Source organism: Gymnoscopelus braueri, assembly GCF_963280865.1.
Source record: "Gymnoscopelus braueri genome assembly, chromosome: 9".
NCBI classification, from domain to species: Eukaryota; Metazoa; Chordata; class Actinopteri; order Myctophiformes; family Myctophidae; genus Gymnoscopelus; species Gymnoscopelus braueri.
Window position 1 is genome coordinate 41,933,071 of NC_137610.1, and position 27,748 is coordinate 41,960,818.

Here is a 27,748-nt window from a genome sequence, read left to right on the forward strand (position 1 = left end):
CACATCCTACTTACATTTATGTAATTGCACGAGTGGAAATAAAAGCCACCAAGACAGCCGTGTGTGTGTGTGTGTGTGTGTGTGTGTGTGTGTGTGTGTGTGTGTGTGTGTGTGTGTGTGTGTGTGTGTGTGTGTGTGTGTGTGTGTGTGTGTGTGTGTGTGTGTGTGTGTGTGTGTGTGTGTGTCATCCCAGCTGTCTGCCATCTAAATGCCCTCTTATCCCTGCTGCCAGCACTCTGTCTCTCTGCCAGCCTCCTAAACACACAGAGCTCCATTCAATGGATATGATTGGATTCGCCCACTTTTCGAACACACTGAGTGTGTGAGGAGAGCTTGTAGCTGACTGGATAGTGCACCGAACACATAATCGTAATCGCAACCACCCCAGTTTTATTTTGCCTGGAGACCTGTGTTGCGTGTCCATCTCTGCAAAAGACAAATACACGACACATTCAGCCTGTCCCGCTTGAAAAGATAGTGATTCTGAAGTGAACTGGCCTTTACAAGGCTGTTTTAGGCTTGTTTTGGATTGGCCTTGTTTGCATGTGGTATTCAGATGTGTCTTGAGTAAACAGATTGTGATCTGAGTGTGTCTACCCACATAAATATCAAAGTGTAAATACGGTGAAAATGCATTATAGACTGATTTAAATCTGATTGCTCAAACCACTTCCAAAGTTGAGGAATCGTATTTCTATACACATTTAATTGAGTATTCAGTGCTTTTATACTTGGATGTTTAAGTGGTTAGATACTGTACAACACACATTTTAATGCTATAATAAAAGAAAAAACTCAACAGCTCAGCAATAATCCGCATAATTTTAACCTTTGTGTGTTAATGTTCTGCTTATCGCTGTCATTTTAAGTGAGCCTTGTGGAATGGACAGTTTCACAGCCAGATGAGTTTCATTACCCTAGCTCAACTCAGCTCTTTAAACTATCTCTATCACTCCCCTTCTCTGCCTTCACTTGTCTCTCTCCCCGTCTCTCTCAACTGTACCTTCCTTGGTTCTGTTTTCACTCTTTATCCATCTGCCTAACTTTCTGCCCCTCCCCCCCCTCTTTCTGTCTGTCTGTCTGTCTGTCTCTCTCAGGTTGAAGCGAACAGAGCAACAGTTATTATGGGACCACAGACTCCACTGTCTTAGGGACCACCAGGCCAGCCTCCCCAAGGTTCTGGCCAGTGCTCCCAGCTGGGACTGGGCTAGCATTGCCCACATCCACTCCCTGGTCCACCACTGGCCTCCGCTGGCTCCTGTCACGGCCCTGGAGCTGCTAGATTCCAAGTACGCACTGCAGCATGACCGTTTTCCTCTCATTACACAGGAGACACATCCAGTCGACTGTTTGGTTGATCATTATCTTGTCGTTAGCATAGGCTAAATATGTTATAGCTATAATATATAGGCAAACAAACAGGAGAAGGGTGCACACCAGTATTGATAAGGTGCTGATGACCTTAGTAAATAAGTCTTTAAGTGAAGAAAAGGCCACACACTCATACCCACGATGCATTGTGCATCGTGGGTATGAGTGTGTGGCCTTTTCTTCACTTTTATAGCTATAATATATAACCAGTTTACTGTAACGTTGGCGAACGATAGCGCGTCGGGGACAGAGAAGCCCACAAGGTAATTTCTCCCAGTGTCATTTATTTGCATCATAATGACTACTACTGGAAATTATAGCTAGTTTGCTAAGTTAACATCTGGCCACCGAGGCTTTTTTAATTTGGTATCCATGAAACAATGGGGTAGTTTTATAAGGATTGGAAGTTTTTATTGTTGTAATTTAGAAAACAATAAAAGTTGGTGGTTTTACCCACTTAGGCCCTATTTTATATTTTGACTATTCAAAAATAGCCGATCTCTTAACGTGTCGGGATACAACTCTTTATGAGCTTTTATTTTATTTTATTTAGCTGGAATTTGTTATGCTAGAATGGACAATTCAATTTGGAGAAAATGCTTTAGTTCTTCTAATAATGCAATAGAAACTCATTCCCCCAAATTATGTCTGATATTAGTCAATGGAGACATACATTGGTTTAAGACAACATGCGAGAATACATTGTTTGTTGAATTGTCATTAAAGGAAGTTCAGAGCGGTAACATTAATTAAGGATGTCAACTTTTGGTCTATAAACACTTCCTCATATCACCAAACTATAGATGTTTATGTTCCCTAATTTAGCTTTCTGTCATGAGAACTTCCAGTTACATGGTTTCGTATACCAATAATAACGGTAGCGAGTCTCTAAACCTTTATTCACTAGAACACATCTAATGGCCCACCAAGTACATGCAGTCCCTAAATTTGGATGGGATCAGGAACTGACATCAGACGTTATGGCAAAACATTATATGTATGTTTGTGTCTTAAAACTAATATCACTATCTCACTATTGCACAATTATTAAACCTACAGTATACATACTGTACATGTAGAGTAGACAGGCGTGTCTGGGTAGCAGCGAATAGCAGGACAGCTCTGATCTGACTTTAAAAATAAGGACTAAACTGACAAACTAGTTGTTTTGATTTCATACCATGCATTTCACCTAACTGTGTGTGCGTGTGTAGGTTTGCAGACACAGAGGTGAGGAGTGTTGCTGTCAGTTGGATAGAGTCCAGTACAGATGATGAACTAGCAGATTACCTGCCTCAGCTAGTACAGGTACACTCTCTCTCTCTCTCTCTCTCTCTCTCTCTCTCTCTCTCTCTCTCTCTCTCTCTCACTCTCACTCTCACTCTCACTCTCTCTCTCTGTCATTTGTTCTCTCGCTTGCTTCTACCAGTGGTTCTCAACCTTTTCAGGCCGTTACCCCCCAAAATAATCACTTTTGAACTGGGGGACCCCCCACCCTGACAAGCACTAGGAATGTACTGTAGGAGTTGATAGGCATTGACTCGGTTCCACAGTTAAATATAATGAAAATAGACGATCGGCTATTTATTTATTTTTGCCTTATATTATTTGACAATTTGGCCAATGTTTGACCAGTTTTTATAGTATAGTTTGTTGATTACTTTTGATGCAGAAATGCATCAAAAGTTTTCTTTTTTTCTTATGTATTTAAAAGGTCCTAAAAGTCCTAAAATTGTCACTTCACTGTCATCTAGGGGCCCCCAAAAAATCATGTAGGGACTCTCCTGGGGGTGCCGACCCACAGGTTGAAAACCACTGTCTTGTACTACAGTAAATATCTAGCTCATAGTTTTTCTCTCTCTCCCATGCCCCCCATCTCTTTCTCTCCCCCCTCTTCTCTCTCTGTCTGTTTGTCTGTCTCTCTGTCTTTGTCTCTGTCTCTGTCTCTGTGCAAGGCGTTGAAGTTTGAAGTTCATCTCCGGAGTTCTCTGGTAATCTTCCTGCTGTCCAGAGCTCAGGGAAACATCAACATTGCCCACTACCTCTACTGGTGAGAGACCAATTAACCAGCACCAAGGCATTAAGCATTCTCCTCTGTGTGCTCTGTACAGAGAATTGGCAGTGCTGTCGGAAACTTCTCTCTAAAAACTGGGGCTTGTTTGTTGACGTTGGGTCGTCTTGATTAACATCACATACTTTGAGGATGAGTTTGATTTAGGGCCGAGACACACTGCACACAAGTGCATCACGGAACGTGTTGTTTTTTCCTTTCAGTGTCCATGTGAACAGGTCAGACTGGCCACACTGCTCATGTCCCAATCTAATGTAGCGTTTTGAAGTGACAGTTTGTTTTTAAAAAATGTACCACGTGTCAGTCGTGGAAAACATCGAAATAATATTAGCACTATTTACATAACTGGTTCCTTTTCACTATTGTTTCAATTACTTGTTTTTATCCTAATACTAATTTATATCCTACAGTAGTTACTTTGTAGCAAATATTAGTTTTCTTGATTAACTTGGTTTCAGAAAATATGAATCAGGTTGATGTATTGGCAGCGCAGACCGTATGGAGGTACTGTTCCAGACGGAACAGAGAACCAAAATGCACACAAAGAGTGAATTACTTGAATGTCCCCGGGGGTCTATGTCCTCTCTCACAGGCTGTTGAAGGACGCAGTGCAGGACGCGGCCTGGGGGAGGCGCTATGAGCAGGTCCTTGGGGCGTTGTTGTGTCTGTGTGGAGCAGGGCTGAGGACGGAGCTGGACAAACAGACGCGCCTCGTCACCCTGCTGGGGGCCGTGGCTGAGAGAGTGAGACAGGCTGGAGGGTCCACAAGACAGGTGGGTGTGTGTGTCAGAAACAGAATCAACTTTATTGTCACATCACAGGTGTAACATTTTCAGTGGGTGAAATTTGTTTTTGTACAAGCTCCATCATTATTGTTATTTCCATAAGAGAAAGGGAAGAAGAAGAAGAAGGGGGGGGGGCAAGGGGGATAGAGAGATCAATAAAATTATCGTCATATTTACACATGGTATCTATCCGGTGCGGTAAGTACCTGAGGTTAGACATAAGGTGCGTGAGGCATAGCAGCAGATATACTGGTCTGTTTTGGGGAAAGACAGCAGATTTGGGATGTATTCTATTAGTACTTTGTGACCAAGTTGTGGGGGAGAAACGGAACTGATGTCATGGAGTGACATAGCAACACAGTAAAAAGCTGTGTGTGTGTGTGTGTGTAATCTAAGTATTTATGTGTATCCGTTTGTTTGTGTGTGTCTGTGTTGTGCAGGTGGCTCTCCAGGAGGGTTTAGAGAACATTCAGAACTTCTTCCAGAGGGGCAGCTGTCGTCTCCCCCTCAGTCCCAGTCTGGTGGCCAAAGAACTGAACATTAAGGTACCCGTCTCCCTCTCAGCTCTCCTACTGTCCAGTCTCCCCTACACTGTCTCCCTCTCAGCTCTCCACCTGTCTCTCTCCTACACTGTTTGCCTTTCAGATGTCTTACTGTCTGTCTCTCCTACACTGTCTCCATCTTGGTTCTCCTACTGTCTGTCTCTGCTACACTGTCTCCCTCTCAAATGTCATGCTGTCTGTCTCTCCTACATTGTCCCCCTCTCAAAGTTCCTACTGTCTTTTTCTCCTACACTAATCTCGTGTAACCAGATGATCAGAACACTCTGCCCACAGATACATCTGGTGCTGTCTAAATTGGTCTAAAACAATTCAGAAATTTAACAAATAACAGCATTGCAGAACCAGTGCAAAGACTTTAGGGTGGTACGTCATATTGGGACAATATCAGGATTGGTTTTCAAGGCAGTGGACAAGCCCCTACATTGAATTTAGATTTTCCCATACGTATCATCTGGCTACGCATGACTACTCCTATACACTCCCTCTCACCTCTTCTACAGTGTCTGTCTAATCTAGAGCAGTGGTTCTCAAACCTTTCAGTCTGCAACCCCTCAAAATGATCATATTCGAACTGGGGACCCCCCACCCTGACAAGCTCTTGGAATTGCGTAGCGAGGTGTTGTGAGCATGTACTGTAGATCGGCTACAGGGGTCATCAACATGTCCGTACACGGACAAACATGTCCGTGGCAAGACATGTCTATGTCCATGGCACTTTTTTTATTTTGAAAAAGAAATAATCTAGATATAGCCTATATATTTTCTTCATTATAATGTAGAAACATATAAAAATGCGTTTGAATAACTTTGGTGACTCGTAAAGTAACATGCTCATTACATGAGTTGCAGGAGATATTTAGTAGGCCTATTATTGCACATGGTACCTGTACACACAATTGCATCAGGTGAAGACAACAAGACAGCTAAAGGAAATGATTGCTAATAGCTGCCTCAATTCTGTGAAAATAGCAAAATGTGCTTTTAAAAAACTTAATATTACCAGAATCACATAGGCCTAGCCCTAAATATATAATAATGGACTCCTGATGTGCCATATTGTCTACTCTATTCCACAGCGCCACACATTTTAAAACAAGCCACTTATCAAATAAATAAATAACATATTATTTGGGGGGGAAAGCCGATCTACAAGCTGGATTATTTTTATCCAAATCAATCAGTCACAACACATCACAGTATGTTGTGAGCTTGTAGATCAGTAATTTTCTTATCTTTTTTGCCTATAATGACATGCCCAAAATTGGGATGTCAGTGTTAAAGTGGTAGCTATACTTTGAAAACCTGGAGACTGGGAAGTTATCCACTGTATACAGGTGGCAGTCTTGAGACAGGCATTAAATGTGGCATGGTCCAAGTTTTTTCCATGTTTGGGATTTCAATAATTGACAATTATAATAACTCTCCACCATCATAATCCATAGAAACCCTCCATCCACAGCCTAGGACCTCCTCCAACCTAAAAGTTAGCTCACGTCTGATCAAAGTTAGGTGCCTTCACATTAAACTATTGTGACACTGCATTCAATTAAAATCCTGGCATGCCCTTTCATTAATCACTCATCATGTACATATCCTTTTTGTCTCAAGTTTCCTTGTTCCAGTGTTCCATTGGCATTTTATCCTTGATGTTTCTGTGAGAAGCATTTAATTATGTAATTATTATGTCTAATAAATCAAAACAAATCAAGGGTAGCTTGTAGGGTGTGTCTTTTTACATTGTTACATGTGCATGCCTTGGACTTTCTCATCAACAGAGAATACCTGATGACCTTAATGGAATCCACTTGCTACCGTACCTTGCCAAACTAAATGGTTTAGCTGGTAGAACTTGTTTTTTTTTGCAATGGCAGATTCGTCTGGAACCAGGCTAGAACTTGATCTCCTTCTGTCCTCAAGTAACACTGTCTTTTGAAAAGCCAGCAATCTCTATATTAGCGATATGATGTATAATACTAACCTTTGCAGCTAAGTGGCCCTTTTGAGGTTGAAGCACTGTCTGTACTGATGAGACTCAATTATTATTATCCAAAATAATTAGGATTTAATCTGTTGGTGGTTAAGTGGCTCAGTAGTTAATGCAGACATACTATTGTTTTAAAATGTGCAGCACATTGGAATAAACCCTATGACACATTAGGAATCCATTAGTATACATTTAGGGCTAGGCCAATGTGTTTTTGGTAAAATGATTATTTTGCATGTCCGTGGCAAAAATGAAATATTAATGAAAATGTCACGAGCTGCCATGGTGATGACCCCTGATCGGCTATTTAAAAAAAATGTTGCCTGTAATATTTGACAATTTGGCCAATGTTTGACCATTTTTATAGAATAGTTTGTTGATTACTTTTGACGCAGTAATGGTGTATGTTGGTTGGTTTACTGTTGAGTGAGAAAAAAATGTTGCACATTAAGCAAATCATCTAGGGACCTCCCGGGGAAGTGGCCCCCCTGGGAGTCCCGAGCCAATATCAAATGTATTGTGTTACTGCTGCTCTAACGTTGACATATGTGTGTGTGCAGGCCTGTTCCTTCTTCAACTCCAATGCAGTGCCTCTGAAACTGGCTCTAGTCAACGCTGACCCACTGGGTGAAGAAATTAATGTCATGTTCAAGGTACACAGGCATACATACCACATACATACATACATACATACATACATACATACATACATACATACATACATACATACATACATACATACATACATACATACATACATACATACATGCATACATGCATACATGCATACATACATACATGCATATACATACATAGAACATTGCACCCCCTGATGGCCAGAGTGTGAAATGACAGATAATATCAAATTGGCATGCAAAAAATGTGTTCATAATTGTTCGTCTTTGTGTGTGTGCGTGTGTATGTGCATACGCGTGCGCACGCTAGGTGGGAGAGGACCTTAGACAGGACATGTTGGCTCTTCAGATGATCCGAATCATGGACCGCATCTGGCTGCAAGAGGGACTAGATCTCCGTATAGTGAACTTCAAATGTATCAATACTGGCAAAGACAAAGGTAACATGCACATACACACATGCAGTATACAGTATATGTCAATTCAAATGTATCAATATCAATCAAAATATGAAAAATAACAAAAATGTGTGTTTGTTTACGTGCGTGCTCAAATGTGTGTGTGTGTGTGTGTGTGTGTGTGTGTGTGTGTGTAGGCATGATAGAGTTGGTTCCATCATCGGACACATTAAGGAAGATCCAGGTTGAATATGGAGTCACAGGTTCTTTCAAAGACAAACCGCTGGCTGAGTGGCTCCGCAAATATAACCCCGCTGAGGATGAATATGACAAGGTATTATCACACAGCGCTGTTGACAACAAAACAATTTATCGAATTTAAACAAAGTATCTTTCAGACAGTGTTTAACTAAATTAACAGAAATCATCTATATCTCTCGTACCTACCTCCCCTTTTAGTCACTGAATTCAGTGGATAAAATCCGGACATGTGTTTCATTAAAACGTGGACCATTTATCTACAAATACCGTGATATCTCTTATGTCATACTGTACCATGATGCCCTGCACAGAGCAAACATACACGCACACACACACACGCATACAGTTTCTGTCAGATGGAAACCTCATATGTCCAAAACTGTCACTTTTCAGGATTCTAATTCAAAAGTAGCAGATCTAAAAGCTCAAGCTTTCGAGTTTGCAAATCTGCTACTTTTGATGCTTTTGTGTGACGCTTTAGTATGATCAAGTAGGGCGCTCATTTACGAAAAAACAACACGCCCGACAGCGACGATATGTATGTGTGTACACTCATTCATGCTGCACACACCCACAACTATACAAACTGCTCAGCCGAGCACAGACCACAGACCTTAGACAGGTCTTCCAGCAGGGCCCATGATAAACCTGTTCTTTGAAGTATTGTGATGATAAGATCATCTGTTCAGAAATTATGTGCATTTGATGATGTCAAGCAACAAACACTCACGGCCCTTTGAAACATTTTTCATAACTGCTTGTTATATCCTGCGTCACAGTTAAGCTAGCCTGAGGCTACGAGCTCAATCGATGGTCTTGAAAGGCGGATCCAAACACAGCCGCCCGGATTTGTGCGTGGCTTCCTATTGCTTCACCAATCTATGTCCCCGCCTCCCCTCCCCTCCCCCCCCCCGGCCTGTGCACGGAGCACGCTGACGTCACCAAATTTAGAGCGACGCCCCTCTGCACTCTGATTGGTTAGGAGATAACAAGGCTCAAGACCATCGTTCCTGCATGGCTCCCCCAGGCTTTTTTTCTTTTGTAACAAAAAAAAAAGCATGGGTTTCCGAGGCTACAGTTAAGCAGACAGACAGAGTTTGGAAACATTATCTTCTTGGCAGAGGTAATAAACTCAGTACTGCTGGTATGTCGCTTCATAAACTGAGCTGACACTTTGGAATCAGCCTGGCATTTGCACTGTGAAATATTTCTGTCATTTAATTTTATGTTCCTTGTAAGAACAGATAAGCATTTTCTTCTTCCAACCCTTTTGTTGTTTTTAAAACCCAGAGGTTCTTTAATGTTACAACCATATGACCTTTAACACCTTTTAAATGTGATACCCTTACTCCCTACTTCCAAACACTGACCCTGGAAATCCACTGAAACACTGCCAACCCATACTACCCATATTTTGATACATACACGCGCACTCACTCACTCACTCATAAAATGTGTTCTTTGGAGTTATGCAATTAGTTTTTAGTTAGAGTATTGTTTATCTTACACTGTGTGTTTGTTTGATACACTGAAAGGACATGGTAGAAAATGTTCTTCTGAGATTACTTTTTTTAGTATTGCAGTATGCAGGCCCCGTTGTCTATAAAGAACCTTTGTAACATGAATCGACTAGAAGACCTCAAATCCAGCCAACAGTGAAAATACACGTTTCAACGACTTTCACATATTACCGTCGTTGTCGCTGGCCTCCTCTCAAACTGCAGGATCACGTCCAGATTTGTCCAGATACGAGTCATAAAAATCAAATGTGTTTGATAATCAATTGCAATGTGACTGATTTTATTCCTAAACCCCCACACATCTTCAAAGCCACATCAGGCTTTAACAGCCTAAGGGTTTCTTTCAGAATATTCACAATTTCATTATTTTCTGCTTTGTCTCTCCCCCCACCCCCCCACCTCTCTCTCTCTCTCTCTCTCTCTCTCTCTCTCTCTCTCTCTCTCTGTATGTCCAGGCATCGGAGAACTTCATCTATTCATGTGCGGGGTGTTGCGTGGCGACCTACGTATTGGGTATATGTGATCGCCATAACGACAACATCATGCTGCGCTCTACGGGTCACATGTTCCACATTGACTTTGGCAAGTTCCTGGGCCATGCACAGATGTTTGGCAGCTTCAAAAGGTACAGAATGTGTCTGATGAGTTTTCATTTCTTTATCACATACCCATAGCCTTATTTATTCATAAGGACAACGTGAAAATAAGCAAGTGACATGTAACATGAGTCTATTTGTTAAATAAAAAATTGTTCAAATGCTATTTTCTCATTGTCTTTGTGAATAAATGAGGATATGGGTATGTGATAAACAAGGTACTGTATTAACCTGCACTCATCATTGTAGCCTAAGGGCAACAACAAATGCCTGGGTGATAATCTCTCTCTATATATAGTATATACCATATAGACTGTATATGCGTATGGAAATGTCCTTAAGGGTTATATTCTCTGTGCTGAGTTAAAAGATTATTTTCATTGGACAAATTACAGTATTTTTCGTTAGATGCCTATTCTTAGTCTTAACACCTTTGGATACAAATCCTACTCTCATCTTCAAATAGGTTCAAATCCAGCACCCCGGTGTGCCATATCATTTCCTCTCTGCCTGCCTTGTCTTTCCTAACATTCCTTGTTGTGTTGTCCAGCAAAGCAACCATTCTTTAAGGCTAATTTGTTTTAAACGGTGTCTCTGCCAGGGACCGCGCTCCGTTCGTCCTGACCTCTGACATGGCCTATGTGATCAACGGAGGAGAGAGACCTACCAGTAGATTCCAGCTGTTCGTAGATCTCTGCTGTCAGGCCTACAACCTGATCCGCAAACACTCTGGACTGTTCCTCAACCTCCTAGCACTGGTGAGACACTCACGCACACACAAGCACCTGATCCATCCCTCCATCCCAGTCACAGAAAGGCAGACACAGTCAAAACACAGACACAAACCAAAACATGCAGAGACACAGACACAACAAGCATATACAAATCCAATAATATTAAAATCCATGTACAGAGTGAAAGAGAAGAGTAATCGATAAAACATTTCACAATATCAATAAAGCCATCAAAGGGGCGGGGGGTAAGTTCCAGCTCACCACCGCAGAGACTAGGGGGTTCAAATCCTCTGGAGTGCATCCAGTGCTCTAACGAACACAATTGGCCATGTACTTTACGGAAGTGGGAAGCTGGGCAGGGAGCCACTAGCGCCTCCTACAGGTTGTTCTGGGTGAAGTACTCACATTTGTTACTTAAAGGGATATTTCACTTTCAAAAAAACTTTTGGTCATTTTATCGTCTACTCAGTCTTTTGTGAGCCCCCCAGACAGTTTTTAATTTGCTTGATTCAGTATTTAGATATTTGATAATCATTTTATCAGACACGCCCCCTTCCTATACAAACCCATTATAACTTCAAACTCCATTTTTAACCTGTTAGATTCATCAAAAACACCTGTCCTTGGTTCTGCTGACTCACCCTGCCCTCCTAATACGTGAGGGGGCCGTGTTTTTTCGATTACCTTTTTCATTTATTTTATTAATTTTTTTTAATGTATTAAATTTTTTCATTTTCCCAAAAAAATACTAAAAATAAATAACAAATGTTATCGAAAAAACACGGCCCCCTCGCGTATTAGGAGGGCAGGGTGAGTCACCAGAACCAAGGATGGGTGTTTTTGATGAATCTAACATGTTAAAAATTGAGTTTGAAGTTATAATGGGTTTGTATAGGAAGGGGGCGTGTCTGATAAAATGAATATCAAATATCTAAATACTGAATCAAGCAACTCAAAAACGGTGGGGGGCTCACAAAAGCCTGAGTAGACGATAAAATGACCAAAAGTTTTTTTGAAAGTGAAATATCCCTTTAAGTACAAGTATCAATACCGCAATGTAGAAATACAATTTTACAAGTAAAAGTACTGAATTCAAAATGTACTTGGGTAAAAGTACAAATATTGGCATCAAAATATACTTAAAGTACCAAAAGTAAATGTACTCATTACGCAGAATGTCCCATTTCAAGTTTTCAAAATGTATACAAATCTTTTGAAAATAGCAGATCTACAAGCTCTGCTATTTTCAAATAGCCAAAGTTTAAATGTGGCTGATGTGGTTAATGTGTGTTTTGTAATAATAATCAGAATCTAGTTTCCAAATAATTCTAGTGGAGTAAAAGTACAATATTTGTCTCAGAGATGTAGTGGAGTAGAAGTAAAAGTATAGAAAATTGGAAATACTCCAGTAAAGTAAAAGTACCTCAAAATTGTACTTGAGTACATGTACTTAGTTACTTTTCACCACTGATAACGAACACGTGTTCCTCTGCATGCATTATGTCCTCCCGGTGAAACTTCTCACTCAAGTGAAAAGAAGCAGCTGGCGTCTTCATGTGTAACGTATCGTTTTTTGGTCTACACCGTCCCACATGACCAACTGTAGTGGTCAGCGATGAAAGGGACTACACACGTGTGGGGAGAATTGGGAATTGTTATAACTAAGAAAAGAAAAAAGGACTCCAAACTAAACCAATACTCCATTTAAGTCAAGTCAACTTAGTCCAACTTTCTTCTCTGTTTTTCCTCTGTACTTTATGTCTGTGTTATGTACTGTATGCATGTATGGAGGGAAAGTGAATGTGCTTGTCTTGCATTGTTAACACCTGCTACAACACACTGTCCAACAGCATGATAAATGTCTCCGGATGGTTCCGTGCCTCGTGTGCTGTCCTGGATGTGTCCCAACAGTATGGGACATGTTAAATGGCTTGTCATGAAACGGGGACATTCCATGATGCTATAACTGTACTGCATGTCCTCTATTCACAGTGTCCTACTTATCTGCTGGAGGATTTCTCTAATTGGTAGTTTTGTTGCACAAACCGTATTAACCGTATTATGGTCACGGGTGCTTTTCGTTCCATTTGTACATTCTTCAGTTAAAATAACACTGGGGATTCTACTGTGTGTGTGTGTGTGTGTGTGTGTGTGTTTGTGTGTGTGTGTGTGTGTGTACGCATGTCTTGATTGTGAATGTGGAAGATTCTGATTGTGAGTGTTTAAAGATTCAAAGTGTGTTGGGGGGCATGTGTTTGCGTCTGCATCTGATTGTATATGCAATCTAATAGTGTCTGTAACGTGTCCCCCGTCAGATGACGTCATCAGGTCTCCCAGAGCTGACAGGTTCTCAGGACCTCAAGTACGTCTATGACGCCCTACAACCTCACAACTCTGATGCCGAGGCCACCATCTTCTTCACCAGGTACTGAGATAAAACGATGGACAGTTTAGAGCTGTCTAATCCTGTTTGTGTCCTACCAGGGTTTCGAACCCGGGTCTCCCGCACGAGAGATACAATTTAATATTCAATTCATACCGTTTAATAAATTACACATTAGGACTTGGCCATACAACATTTTCAGTTGAGAGATTTTATTTTGCTTTTAATCCATGGCACTCTCTCTCTCTCTTCCTCAGGTTAATTGAGTCCAGCCTGGGCAGCGTTGCCACCAAGTTTAACTTCTTCATCCACAACCTGGCTCAGCTGCGTTTCTCCGGGCTGCCGTCCAGCGACGAGCCCATCCTGTCCTTCTCGCCGCGGATCCACACCCTCAAACAGGACGGACGCATCCGACACGCCTCCATCTTCTCCTTCCAGAAGCGATACAACCCCGACAAGCACTATGTGAGCTACTCCACCCGCCCACCATGATGACTATAATGATCAATACAATGATAACGTTATTGTCCATGACCATGAGTTAAAACTCCATGTTTAAGGATTCAACGAGGATATTACATGTTGGATAAAACACTGATTAATGTAGAAATACTTGACTTGCCAGCAAAGAAATACCTGTCTGCACATTCGCAGTTGTCAACTTGTAGATTGACTATTTCCGCTATTCGTCGTATGACTGGCAATTTTGCTACACCTTATTAAAATATCTATAATAGAAGGAAGAATATAATTTCACAATTTTTCCCTTTAAATTGTAACCCTTTACTCTTCCTCCCCTTCTCGTCCTCCTTGTTCCCTTCTCTCTCTCTCTGCCTCTGTCTCTCCCTCCGTCTGTCTCTGTCTATAGGTGTATGTAGTGAGGCTTCTGAGGGAGGGACAGACCGAGCCTCAGTTTCTCTTCAGGACGTTCGATGAGTTTCAGGAGCTTCACAACAAACTCTGCATCCTCTTCCCGCTCTGGAAGCTGCCCAGGTGTGTGACCCTCTGCTGCCCTCTGCTGTCTGTTCCGTGTTCAGTGAGATGGACCTGGAAGTGAAGTTTAGTGGCAGGCCGTTAACAGTATCTCAAGCAAAGAGATAACATAATTTCAGCAGAACGTGTTGGAGTGGGGTAGTGTGCTGGCAGCTGCTTGGATAGTGTGTATTTCCTCCGTTGTCTCTGCACTGCGTCTGTAGTCGGGCGTTCACAGACGATCAGAGATCTCCGCCTACTGATTATGTCTGGTGACATCAGTATCCAAGGTAGCTGCTAGAATAGCAGTGAAAATGGCTGCCAACAAATCTACGCCCGCTGGTTTGGAAACAAACCCAATATGAAGGACCACCCTAAAGACTTTGGATTGGCTGTGCAATGTAGTTACTCTCTGGTCTAACCGTTTCCACCCAGTTTTAGCAACAAAGGACATCTTTATTGTGAGCAAAGCATTTAGAGACTGGCTTGTTGTTAGTCTGTCTTCTACTAACTATTTTGTCTTTAAAGATATTTCTAATAAAGATCTTTATATTGATTATTTTTTTGCTATGATAAGGTTTTTGAATGAGCTGAGAACAGAAATGGAAAAACACAACGCAGGTCTCCAGCTAGTATCAAATCGGAGACAAATAGTTAGTTAACCATTTAAACCCTATATGGTTGACCAGAGTCCCTAAGGGCTCTATAATAGTGTCTTTTCTGTTTTCTGTTACTACCCGTGTTCCCCCTTTTCAACACTACTTTGTGTATTTTTAAACACAAAATATGATTTTTTTGTACCTACAACAGATACCAGTTTTTCTTGTCTGATGCCAGAAATGGGCCAGAAATGTGTCAAAGGTTTGATCTAATCCAACTAATGAACCTAGTTTAATGGGTCACTGTGGTGATGGATGGTCCTATCACAGGCTGTGACCGTGTCATCTCTTTCTCTGTGTAGTTTTACAAATAAGATGGTGCTCGGGAGAACACACATCAAGGACGTAGCATCCAAGAGAAAGGTGGAGCTCAACAACTACGTTCATAACCTGATGAGAAGTTCCACAGAGGTCACGCAGGTCAGAGGGGAACATTCGTACATATACTTTACACACACATACAGTATGTAACACACTTGTTATATACACATGCAGCGTACTAGTTTTTATTTAATGTTTATTTAACCAGGCACGTTATTATTATTTAGATACACTAGACACAAACTCATATGGGTATACACACATTCACATATTTACACATTATGAGTTTGTAGAGTTTTCTTTCTTGCACACAGAATGACTGACACATACTCATACACACTGTGTGGGTGTAGCCTTTAAAATGTTTGGTGGTTATTGTGCTCTGTATGTTTGTCCTGATGAAGGTCTAATAATAATAATAATACATCACTTATATAGCGCTTTTTTTAGTACCCAAAGTCGGTTTTACAAAGAAAATAAAAATAAAAAACTTTATTAGGAGCGAAAAAGTTAAAAGGCTAAAAACATCAAACTAAGACTAAAAAACTGAAAGGGAGATTTGGATTGAGTTAGGAGGGGAAAGCAAGTCTGAAAAGGTGGGTTTTGAGGGAGGCTTTGAACACGGCAAGGGTCTAAGGACCGAAACGTTGTTTGATAAATAAAGTGTTTTTTGCAGGTCTTAGACCGTGTACGTGCGTGTGGGACCTTTTCCCTCATTTCTTGCACACAGTATCATATTGTTCTTGCTCATGTAAGTGTTATCTTTCAAAACAAAGAAGGAGTTGTTATAATTCCGTGTTATCTCCCTTCAGTGTGACCTCATCTACACATTCTTCCATCCAATCGCACGAGACGACAAGACAGAAGCTCTAGTGGCCAAAGCAGCAGGTGAGAAAAACAACATCTGTATACTAACCCACGTGAACCCTATGCACTCCTGTTCGATCCTGGGCTCTGCCAACTCAGCAGTATGAGTAGCACGGCTTGGGTGTGGCAAGTCGTATGGGAAGTACGTATGGGGAGCTGATGGTAGGTGTTGCGCTCCACCTCAGCAATCCATCTCCCAGGGGTCTAGCGCACTGCAAAACGGGGATAGACTCCTGCGCTCTGGCTCATGTAGGGACACGATTTTGGGGGGGGGTCCCCAGATGACAGTGAAGTGACAATTTAAGGACTTTTAAGACCTTTTTAATACCTCAATAAAAAAAAGAAGAAAAGAAGACCGTTACTGCATAAAAAGTAATCAACAAACTAACTGGTCAAACATTGGCCAAATTATCAAATAATATAAGAAAGAGGCAAAACATTTGAAAATATCTGACCAGCTATTTTCACAATATATATCTGTGGAACCGAGTAAAGAAAAATGGAATGCCTTAACACCTACATTACAAGTGCTTGTCAGGTTGGGAGGTCCCCAGTTCAAATATGATTATTTTGGGGGTTCACGGCCTGAAAAGGTGTGGAACACGATGTGTTGCATGGTCGTGTCGTGTTGTGCTGTGTGGTGTGTCATTGTGTTGTTGTGTGTTTTGCAGAGCCTCCACCTGTGAGTCCTACGTTGGGTCGAGTGGAAGGAGAGGTGAAGCTGTCTGTTTCCTACAGGAACAGCACGCTGTTCATCATGATCATGCACATCAAAGATCTGGTACTGACACACACACACACACACACACACACACACACACACACACACACACACACACACACACACACACACACGTTATTACTACACTTGTGAGGACATCAACATTTTAGGTCGGCGATGTTATGAATTAGAGATTTTCGTCACCCTAATGTGCCTAATGTGCACATTCATTGTCCATCTGTCATCCAACCAAATTAATTATATTATCCTATTTATAGATCTGCACGTTATCCGCAGCTAAAACCACGATCCACGCATCTCTATTATGAATGCCTTTTTTTTTACTGAATTTAAAAGTCTGTTAAATTGATTATTGTCTAGATTGTTCTGGTGTGGATATAAAGAGGTATATATATACCGGATAGACTATTAATTATGCAGACAAACAGGAAGACAGAGACATACAAACACATCTAGACAGAGAGACAGACGGCACACAAAAAATAGACAATTTCATTCAGAGACATATGCATGCTGTATACTCCTATCTAACAATCTTGCGTCGTTTAAAGGGACACTTCGCCGATTTTGCAACCAGATCTTATTTTAATGACGTTTAGGACTCAAGAAACAAGATCCTGTTTTTTTTTTGTGTATAATCTGTGTTTTTAGATATCTAGTAATCTTCGAAGACGTCGTGACGTTATTTACGTCACGAGATGTTACGTCATTCCGTTCCGCACTACATGTCTCGGCGCGTCTCAGTCAGACCAGCTCCAAAGACAGCCCCAATGGGGTGTCAGTAACACTTTGTTCAACCTTCTTTCCCCACTCGGCCACTCCCATTAGCTGCGGCCAGCGGGCAACCCCCCTTGCAGAGTGAGGCATTACTTTACCTGAGTTATCTTCTGATAGTTGTACTTGAATGTTGACATGAAATAATAATCCTGTGTAGTGTTTCATAAGCGCAAGCGTAAAAAAAAAATACAGCGTGGAGTGGCAGCGCTGGTAAACAAACACCGTCGCGAAAGGCTAGGATCATACCAAGGATTCGACAGTGATGTCACTACTATGCGACACGGAAGTAGAACTGCATAAAGATACCAAGGATTTGTCAGTGATATGACATCACTAACGAATCCTTGGACATATATGTAACTAGATGAACGTGTGTGAGGTACACGTTGTTCAGCCAGTGTTGCCAGATATTGTGAGAGAAATAAGCAACCAGGTCTATGAAAACAAGCCCAAAAGAAGATAACTAGGCCAAGAGCACTTTACCTAGACATGGGATATTATATATTTGAAAATTGCTGATCTACAAGCTCACAACGCTTCGCAACCCATTGTGAGCTTGTAGATCTGCTATTTACAAAAAAATCTTGAGGGGGAAAGAGTGCAAAATGTGGAATATTTTTGACACATATTTGTTAGGGGCTCCCCAATCTGGGAACCCAGATCCAACTGAAAATGAAAAACAGCAACCTCTGCTGTTTGTTCTATGTCTGTTGGCTCTGGGCGGAAGAAAACGTAACACCAGTGCGCAAGGAAACCGGTGTTTGTGTATGCCTTCAGCTTTCACTTCCGGTGGGTGCCACTATGTTTTCATTCCCACTAACAATATTTCTACACGGAACACTAACACCACTTCTCCCAGAGAACATGGATCGTTTTGGTTATAAGCCCACTTGTTTCTATGATGAAAGAGTAAGTTAAAATGTGAATATCTTTCCGTGGTTTTGTCTGCTCCGCGGACGCTATTGTTAAATTAGTTTGGGTTTGTTTCGAGGGGGAAAGATCGACGGACATGTGAATCCCGCCCACTACATTTGATTGGGTAAAGCGCGGCCTGCTTCCTGATCTGAAGGCACGCCCACTTGTAGCCAATGCGCACACGTTATGACAAACCTCCCCGACAGATTCCAACGCAGTGCAGAATCTGTTCTTGAGAGATTAGGGGCTATAATTTCAGATGGGGGTCTGTGGAAAAATACATGAACATGTTTGAGAACCACTGGTTTAAACAACAATCAAAACATTTGGAAACAAGCCCAAATATCAACTACAGTTTAGAAAGAAGCCGCTTATAATAAGCAGACATGGCAACACTGGCATGCTGTTTGGATGTTGTGGTTGGAGATCACACCCACATGCAACCTCCCCTGCCACAAGGAGGGGCAGTGCACCAAAGCATTATGGTCATTGTAGTAATGCAGCAGTCCAGTCAAACACACAGATTTCATTATTTTTCTGGCCATAGGGTGCAAATTTTAAATTGTGCTACTGTTATCTACTACAAATACTATTACCATTGAGTGATTGCAGTTTCTTCCAGGGGTGAAATGCTCCTTTAACTGTCCTTTTGTCTCTTGGTAAAGGTCTTTGTGATACACCTGTTTGCATAAAGCATTCCATGATTTTGTCCAGATCCCCACACTGCTCTATGAAATAGTTTGACCCTCTGATTGTGAATGAATCTCTTCTTCAGGTGTCTGAAGATGGCACAGACCCAAACCCATATGTGAAGACCTACCTGCTCCCGGACCCGCACAAGACTTCCAAGCGCAAGACAAAGATCTCCAGGAAGACCAGGAACCCAACCTTCAATGAGATGGTAATGGACATGCTAAACCAGTGGTTCCCAAACTTTTTAGCTCAAGACCCAAAAGAGAAAATAGACACTTGCCCGGGACCCAAACTAGTGAAAATAGCAGCTCTACAAGCTCACAATGTGGGGGGGGGGGGCAGTGAATGCCATCACATTTTTATGGGAGAAGATTTACCTCCCCCTTTTCAGGCCTGTTTTGAAGGAAGTCGGTGATCCACATTTTTTTGGGCAGTGCAGTAGAAAGAGAATTTACCCATGTTTGTTTTATAGTTGGGTGTTACCAGATTGTTGTTGTCACTCCCTCTAGTATTGTGGCTGTGGGTGTCGCTCACTTTTATTAGGTAGGTAGTGTTGGAAATAGGTGGGTCATGGGCCCCAGGCCGAGAAGTAGTCGAAACTGTTTGTTTTTGGGAGGTCTTTAGTGACATTGAGATGTTGGAGATGCTCCGAGGTGAAAAGAAGCAGCTGGAGACTTCACGTGAACTACACCCCAACAGACCAGTAGGGGACAGCAGCGACAAGGGGCTACAATACAAGGGGAAGTGGGAATTTGAATAAATGAGCACACAAAGCAGATAGTGCTGCTACTGGTGTTTTACAATGAAACCTTATGAAAAATGTTGGACGTTCACTTGTTCACTTCACTTCATCTTCCACCTCTCTTCCTCAGCTGGTGTACACCGGCCACAGCAAGGAGAGCCTGGCCCTGAGGGAACTGCAACTGAGCGTGCTCAGCGCCGAATCCCTCCGGGAGAACTGCTACCTGGGAGGACTGACGCTGAGACTGAAAGACTTTGACCTCAGCAAGGAGACGGTCAAGTGGTACAAACTCACAGCCGTCCCCTACTTCTAGACGACGCACCCCCCCCATTCCAGGAACCTGTGTGTCTGTAGTCCTCCCAACGTGCCCTTGAAAAGGACAACTGGACTGTGTTGTTTTTTTCTTTCGAAAAACAGAAACGGATGTCGGAAAACTGAACCTTTTATCAGGCACTCTTAAACAAAAAGCGGTGACGTTTTGTTTTTCCCCCTGAGGTTTCCATCCCTGAAAAAGAACATCACCACCTCCTCACTCCATCTTGTTTCTCTCCCTCTCCTCTCTCTCCTCTCCCTCCTTCTCTCTCATTCACTAATTGAGATTGTTTCTGTGACCAACAATCTCCACTCACATTGTTGCTCCCTCCTCTCTTATCTCTCTCTTTCTCTCTCTCATCCTTAAAACCGCGCTGCAGAACTGTAATGTTTTGTACATTATTTTGACGTTAAAGGACCAAAAACAGCTTACTTTCTGAAGAGATATACTATATAGACTGATGCATTTATTTTTTATGGAAATAGGAGAAAAAAAGGCAGGGGTTGAGGGATAATCTTTACAGGGTTTTCTTTTCCTTTAGATTTTTTAATTAAAAGACATAAATTAGATAAACTAGGAGGCACACGCGGAGGTGGGGGCGGGTGCTTCTAGTAAGGCTAAATGAGTTATGTCTTTTTGTAGGCCAGCACGTTTAAGTTAAGTCCACTGTGGGTTCCCACCACAGATTTGTAGTGGAATTTCTGCATTGCGTTTCAAAAATGTTCAAAAATAGCTGATGTACAAGCTCGCAGCGCGGCACAAAGTGAGGAGCTGTGAGCTTGTATATCTGCTATTTTTGATTAGCTAACGCTAAAATCTAAAATGACACAAGATGCTTTCCCGGTTTTAATGGGTTAAGACAATAAGCTCTGCCTCAAACAAAGGAAGCAAACAAACCAATAAATACATTATATTCAAATGTTTTCTTAAACAAGATTATTTCTGCAAACACACATGCAATTAATGTAAGTAAAAGAAGAAGCACATACAGTATCATGTTGTGAACAAAATGTGAAACTCTCTTAACTCATTCAGTGCCAAAAATATTTCTGGCTATATCACCCCTGTGCCAAGGCCAAAAATACATTGTAAAAAAAAAGTGCTTTGGAGCCGAGATACAGCCTTTTCAGTAAGAAGTTAAACAAGAAGTGAATGGAGCAGCAAATCTTCAAATCATCATATCTTGGGTTCTGAACCTTTTTTTTTTTTTTTTTTCATGACGTCTCAGACGTCATTGGCACTCTGGGCTTATGAAAAACGTGACGTCTGCGACGTCATTGGCACTGAATGAGTTAAGGGTTCTGTTAGCCACAGACCTTATTTTCTACATACATTTAAAACCTGTTGACAAAAAGCATTGGACATAATAGCGAGGGAACCCACTGTGAACTGACTTCCACGATTTAGGACTGCAAACTTTTAACATTCTGTTCCCTAAATCATCATGTGCCAAAATATTTTAAAAAGGCATTAAAATACAACTACTCCACCCTGACAGGGAAATGAACCGAGTGCCTTCGTTTGTGCTCACAATCTCAACTTAATCTCCACTGCCTGGCCTTAATATTGCCGTAATCAAATATATATTTTGTTAACATTGTGATATTTCCCTATTATTATTATTATTATTATTAAAAAAACAAAGAGAAAAAAAATCTGTATTCTGTAAAGCTATGTCAATAGTTCTTCCAGAGCGAATCAATGCACTGGAGCAAGATTGTATAAGGATCATTTTGGAACTTCATGGAATTTATGGACTGCACTACCAGGTGTTTTCTCCTTGTCATGGTATTCATATATACTTGACTTCCTCTGGCATACACACACAAATACACAAAGAGTTTTTTTTTATTATCATATGCTTTGAACACCCTCTTGTTGGCGCTTCAGGATGGGCTGAGGTTTAAGTTGCCCTCAAATCATTGATCTGCATGTCACTTTGAACTGTATGGTTGAAATGAACTAAAACCAAACAGTTTGGACTTGATGAAAGTGTTCAGGAACTGTAAAAATAGTGGAATCTATAAGCAAGAGCACATCATCGCACTAGAAATGTATAGTGTGTGTGAGACATTATGTACATACTGTACAGAGAAAACAGGTTACAGGATAAACAAATGAAATTGGGCAGACACATTTTAACTGGAACACTATCAAATTGAAGCTGATTAATGGGTCCTCTCCCCTGATTGGATAAAATCGCCAACCCACCTGAACATTAATTTTCTGTTTATTAAAGAGTCGGAGAAACGGGGAAGACCCCTGTTAACTGAACAAATACTCCATAGCAATCGTGTGTGTGTGTGTGTGTGTGTGTGTGTGTGTGTGTGTGTGTGTGTGTGTGAAATAAAATATAAAACAATACAGAATATAGAAACAATACAATGTGGGAATGAATGAATTACTACTAGATTATATTGCACATATACAGTATATGTATATGAAGTGTATGCACTAACTCACTACCTGTGTGTATGTGGGTTGTGTTCAGGCTACAATACCACAGTCTCTCACCAGAGGGCGCCCTCCCCCACGGTGTGTAGTGATTTCGCACCATGCATGATGATTTGGTCATGAAATGTCAAGTTTTACAGACCAAGACCATCATTAGGAATATTGTAACTTATTATTTCATGGTCAGCACAAATTTGGGGTCCCAATCATGCTAAACCAGTTTAGAACCACAGACTTTTAGAGATTCCATTCACATGTTTAGATTTCCTATTTGATGATTTTCAGATCTATGAACACTTTCACCTGCTCCATGCTGTGGCAAAATGTCTAGTCATCTGCTTGTAGATCAGCATTTACAGGGTAACTTTGTCTCAAAGCACCAACCCCCACCCCCGCGAGACTTTTTTTTTTACAAAAGGGAACAAAATCCTGAGATTAGCTGCTTTCCTCTCCTCTAACAAACTACGAAATCTAAAGATGTTTAATAAAGAAATTTAAGAAGAATTTATCTGAGACTTTTTTTTAAAAACACTAGTATCTACATGGTAAAACCCTCAGTGTTAATTTAATTTATCCATTTGTAACTCTCAGAGTTGGCCTATAATTAACACAGAGGAGTTTTACAATGTACGATGTTCTGAGAGCTTCACTCACAGAGATTTGATCCACTGTTAGCTGACACATCGGGGCAGAATTTGTATTAACATGGCCAGTTATTTATTCTTAATTGGTGACTTTAACCAGGTTGGATCAGTGTGTGCTGTAATCCCTCCTTCCTAAAGCAAATTAAATGTTTTTTTGGAACAACGTTGGTGTCAAACTGTGTTCTGTTCTGATATAAGTTGATGGATAAACGGAAGGTATTGTGGACATACACTACGTACTAACTGTATATTTTTGGGGTAATGGGCCAGATAAGACGATTGCATTCAACTACAGTGGTCTTGATCGTGGGCAGAGGGTTAACCTGGTGTGAACCCGGACCTGTGGCAAGATGCTAAATGCCTTTCCACTTGCCAAGTATCCATGGGTAACATGGACACACAGCTTGTTTTCAAAACAACCCGCCCATTCCCACAGAAGTTTCACTGAAGCAGATGGAAGTTAAGTGCCTTGCTTAACCACTTAAGCCCTATTTGACACTTCATCCTACGTCTATGTACAAACTCACAACATGGTGTTGTGAGCTTGTAGATCTGCTATTTGCGCTATTTTCACTATTTAAAAAAAAGTAGAAGTGGTTAAGGGCACAATTTTACAGAAGTTACAGGAGAGAAGAGCATTATCCATCTACACATTCATGACTCGTATCTTCCCAGCCCCTCTGGAGGTTGTAATCAATAACATTCCAACATTCGCAAACTCACCTCCATAAGCTTCAGGCTATCATTGAAAACAAGCCGAAAAACAGATCTCATGTTGATGAATTATTCTTTAGGATTTATCTGTATCAAAGTGTAAAGTTATGTATACTGGAAAGTTTAACTGATGTATGCAGAGTACCATAAAACCATAATTGCAAGTACATACATGTAGGGAAAATAAAACATGTTGTATGCTAGTTTCTTAACATTATGGTTGGAATTTAAAATGGACCAATATCTAGTTTAGTCTATTTAATGTATCTGCTGCATGCTGCTACATTAAATGATCTTATAAGGGGAGTTACTCTCTTGTGTTTCAAAACAAGGCAGATCTCCCCCTCCCCCTCTCCTGTGGCTCTTTCCCCAGGTCCCCCCATTCTCTCAAAAACACCCACCCAACAACAGTCCTAGGCAACCAAAGCGTGAGAAACTTTGCTACTACCAGCAGGCTATTTCAGCTTTGTTTTGTCGTGTCAAGTGATGAGGGGGAGGTAGTGTAAATATATCTACCAAGATGTTGCAGAACGTCTGGCAGGTGTTCTGTGAAGGGCGCCAGATTGTTGTCAAAATCTGTCTCCCTTCACTGAACACCTGCCAGATTTGTGCTGCTTTAGACACAGAAGTGACAAACCAGAGCTGGACAAGACCAACTTATTTTCTAGAGGGGGTAGCTACTCGGAGAATAAAGAAGAAGGGGTGTTTTAATGTTATTTAACGAGTCGGCTACCGCTTTAATTTACCAGAACCCAGCAGGTCTCCCTTATCTGTGAGACAATATATATAGACAATCTTCTTAGCTATTTGAGTACACTCAGCTCTGGTGGGATTGGAGCAGTGCTCAATCAATGACTCATTAGCTGCAGCAGACTATCTGATTGGGTTCTCTGTCCAGTGGTGGAAAGTAGCTAAGTACATGTACTCAAGTACTGTACTTAAGTACAATTTTCAGGTACTTTTACTTTACTGGAGTATTTTCACTTCTACTCCATAACATCTCAGAGGCAGATATTGTACTCCACTACAATTATTTGAAAACCTTTAGTTAATAGTTATAGATTTTGATTATTACAAAATATACATTAGCCACTTCAGTAGATAGCCGTTGAAAGCCGATCTACAAGCTCACAACGCGTCGCGGTGAGCTTGTAGATCTGCTACTTTCAAAAGATTTTTATGCATTTTGAAAACTTGTGAAAATGGGACATTCTGAATACTTTTTACTTGTAGTACTTTAATTATATATTGATGCCAAAACTTTTGTACTTTTACTCAAGTGACTTTTTAATAACAATGTTGTATTGATACTTTTACTTAAGTTTGAGTACTTTTTCCACAACTGTCTCTGTCCTTCAGTCACTGGCCTGCAAAGGTTGGGGCAATCATCTCCTGCCTACTGCACCTGACACTTTTATTGGCATTGAAGTGAGGGATTTATCTGTAGTCCCACTGTATGGAACAAGTGACAGGGATGGTGAAGATGGAATGGTTGGTTCTTCGTACATAACGGAGAATCTTTGAAACCCTTCCCTCCCCCATAACAACTGTTATGGCAATTTTCAGAGTAGCAAATACACAGAGTGATACTATATGATAGATAGTAGTGATACAAACCATCTGTCATTTTAGCCGTTATTAAGCATTGTTTAGTATTTTTGGATTTAGCCACATTTTGACAATGATGGATTAACCAAACCTGAGAAAACACCAGATGTGTCCTTTGAGGATTAGAATAGATTAGTGCACTATTGCACTAAATCTACACATAAGACCAGCCAATGACATCAGCTGAAGTTTGCTGCTGTTTTTTGCCACATACAATATTAACAATTAGCCTACCAGTGGTGCAATGAGGGACTTTTAGATCCTTTATAGAAAGTGACGCATACACATTTTGTATTGTTTCTAGATTCTGTATTGTTTTATATTGTTATTTTAAATGAAGATCTATTACTGAGTTTATATACAGTATTGATGAAGTGAAGAGCAATAATAATATGTTGCCAAATTGGACACTGTAATGGAAGTTTGGCTGGGGCTGGAAGGGGATTTCCTGCATTAATGGCATAAACCTGTTCAAATGACAGATTCCCACTATGAAGCTGTTTAATTTCATGAGAAACTGGAGCTGAAACCCCTCCCGAAGCTGGATCGATACAACAACGTCCCTATGCCTTTTAGAACCCCCTCAGGCTGTTGTTTGTGATCAACCCAAATGTACTGTCAACTCAACTAAATCCATCTTAATAAACTGAGCTACGGTACATACAGTACGTACTAGAACAAGTCTGTTTTAGAAGATCTGACACCATATGATCTTTATGTTCAGCATCCATACTGTACTTCACTTTGCAATTTTTTTAACAACAATAATAAATATTACATTGTTATGACCAAAAAAGGTATAGGCTGAAGCTAATTAGCAGTGGTTCTTAACCTTTTCAGGCAGCGACCCCCCCAAATAATCATATTTGAACTGGGGACCCCCCAAAATAATCATATTTGAACTGGGGTAAGTAAGTAAGTAAGTCAGATTTAATCCTATTTAAACATATTTAAATCTCTTATGTTACATAACTGACAGACAGTGTTATTTCTATTTAAATAGTCTATTTAAAGAAACTTAAAGAAAATGACATAGGCCATTAGTTTAGCAAGGCGACGATGTGGAAGAATATCATTGCTTCAATTGAAAAACCCACAAGAAAGCACTGACCTATATTAGTATAGATATTGCTGGTAACTGTATGTGCTGTGTCTCTGCAAAACTGTGGAATAAAATGTAGATATGTAGATATACAATTTCTGATACTTTTGTGTGACACTGTTGTATGATCAAGTTGGGCATTAATTTACTAAAAATAATGTAATAAACTTCTACCTTAGAACTACTCAGGTGTCTCTGAATAATTTGCCTCAACATCCTGATCCTGTCCACAGTTCCTTGACAAAATCATACTGAAGTCTCACTCAGTATGATTATTTTTTTCAAGCAGCTTGTAGAGAAGCACAGTGGTGCAATGTTCCATGGAAAAATACAACATATTTATGTGGTCTTGAGTTACACAGTAGACCACCGGCAGTTGTTTCATGAAAGAGGAAGATGAATGCCTGAGTTATGCTCCGTAAGAAATAATCAGGACTCTTTTAACCTTGACAGCTGGCTCGTTGGTCTAGGGGTATGATTCTCGCTTAGGGTGCGAGAGGTCCCGGGTTCAAATCCCGGACGAGCCCAGTTTTAGATCTCCAGTTTCCATGAAAGCACAAATTCAAGTCCAAAACTTAACAATCATACAAGGAAGTTGTGAAAGAGCCCTCGTGATTTCACATCTGAAAGAGGAATAGATCATACAAACCCTTTGTATGATCTATTCCTCTTTCAAAGGTTGTTCATAACAGAGTTACAACATAGTCACATACAGTAAAGGCTGTCACATACAGTAAAGGTTGACAGACAACCTTTACTGTGTCTTTTCTACAGTACTTATCAAACACAAACAAATACTAAACAGTACAGACTGGATGTCTTGTGTGAAAGTGGAGGTTACTATATTTACAGTGTGTATAACTGTGGGAACAAAGCTACTGCAAAACATGGCCTTTCTGCACAGAAGGAAACTAGGTAAAGTGT

General features: G+C 40.8%; 1 protein-coding gene across 1 annotated transcript in view; it reads left to right on the forward strand.

Annotated features, from left to right (window-relative positions):
• Positions 1 to 21,561, forward strand: part of pik3c2a (phosphatidylinositol-4-phosphate 3-kinase, catalytic subunit type 2 alpha) — an 87,813-nt gene extending 66,252 nt beyond the window's left edge. The window contains exons 16-33 of the mRNA XM_080437929.1: positions 1,098 to 1,289; positions 2,586 to 2,679; positions 3,327 to 3,421; positions 4,035 to 4,215; positions 4,668 to 4,772; positions 7,335 to 7,427; positions 7,720 to 7,849; positions 8,005 to 8,141; positions 10,044 to 10,213; positions 10,786 to 10,942; positions 13,234 to 13,343; positions 13,559 to 13,766; positions 14,170 to 14,294; positions 15,235 to 15,352; positions 16,066 to 16,141; positions 16,792 to 16,901; positions 19,330 to 19,455; positions 20,120 to 21,561. Coding sequence (XP_080294055.1) covers positions 1,098 to 1,289; positions 2,586 to 2,679; positions 3,327 to 3,421; positions 4,035 to 4,215; positions 4,668 to 4,772; positions 7,335 to 7,427; positions 7,720 to 7,849; positions 8,005 to 8,141; positions 10,044 to 10,213; positions 10,786 to 10,942; positions 13,234 to 13,343; positions 13,559 to 13,766; positions 14,170 to 14,294; positions 15,235 to 15,352; positions 16,066 to 16,141; positions 16,792 to 16,901; positions 19,330 to 19,455; positions 20,120 to 20,302 — 2,410 coding nt within the window. The 3' untranslated portion in view covers positions 20,303 to 21,561. The remainder of the gene's footprint in view (positions 1 to 1,097; positions 1,290 to 2,585; positions 2,680 to 3,326; positions 3,422 to 4,034; positions 4,216 to 4,667; positions 4,773 to 7,334; positions 7,428 to 7,719; positions 7,850 to 8,004; positions 8,142 to 10,043; positions 10,214 to 10,785; positions 10,943 to 13,233; positions 13,344 to 13,558; positions 13,767 to 14,169; positions 14,295 to 15,234; positions 15,353 to 16,065; positions 16,142 to 16,791; positions 16,902 to 19,329; positions 19,456 to 20,119) is intronic.
• Positions 21,562 to 27,748: the final 6,187 nt, after the last annotated feature.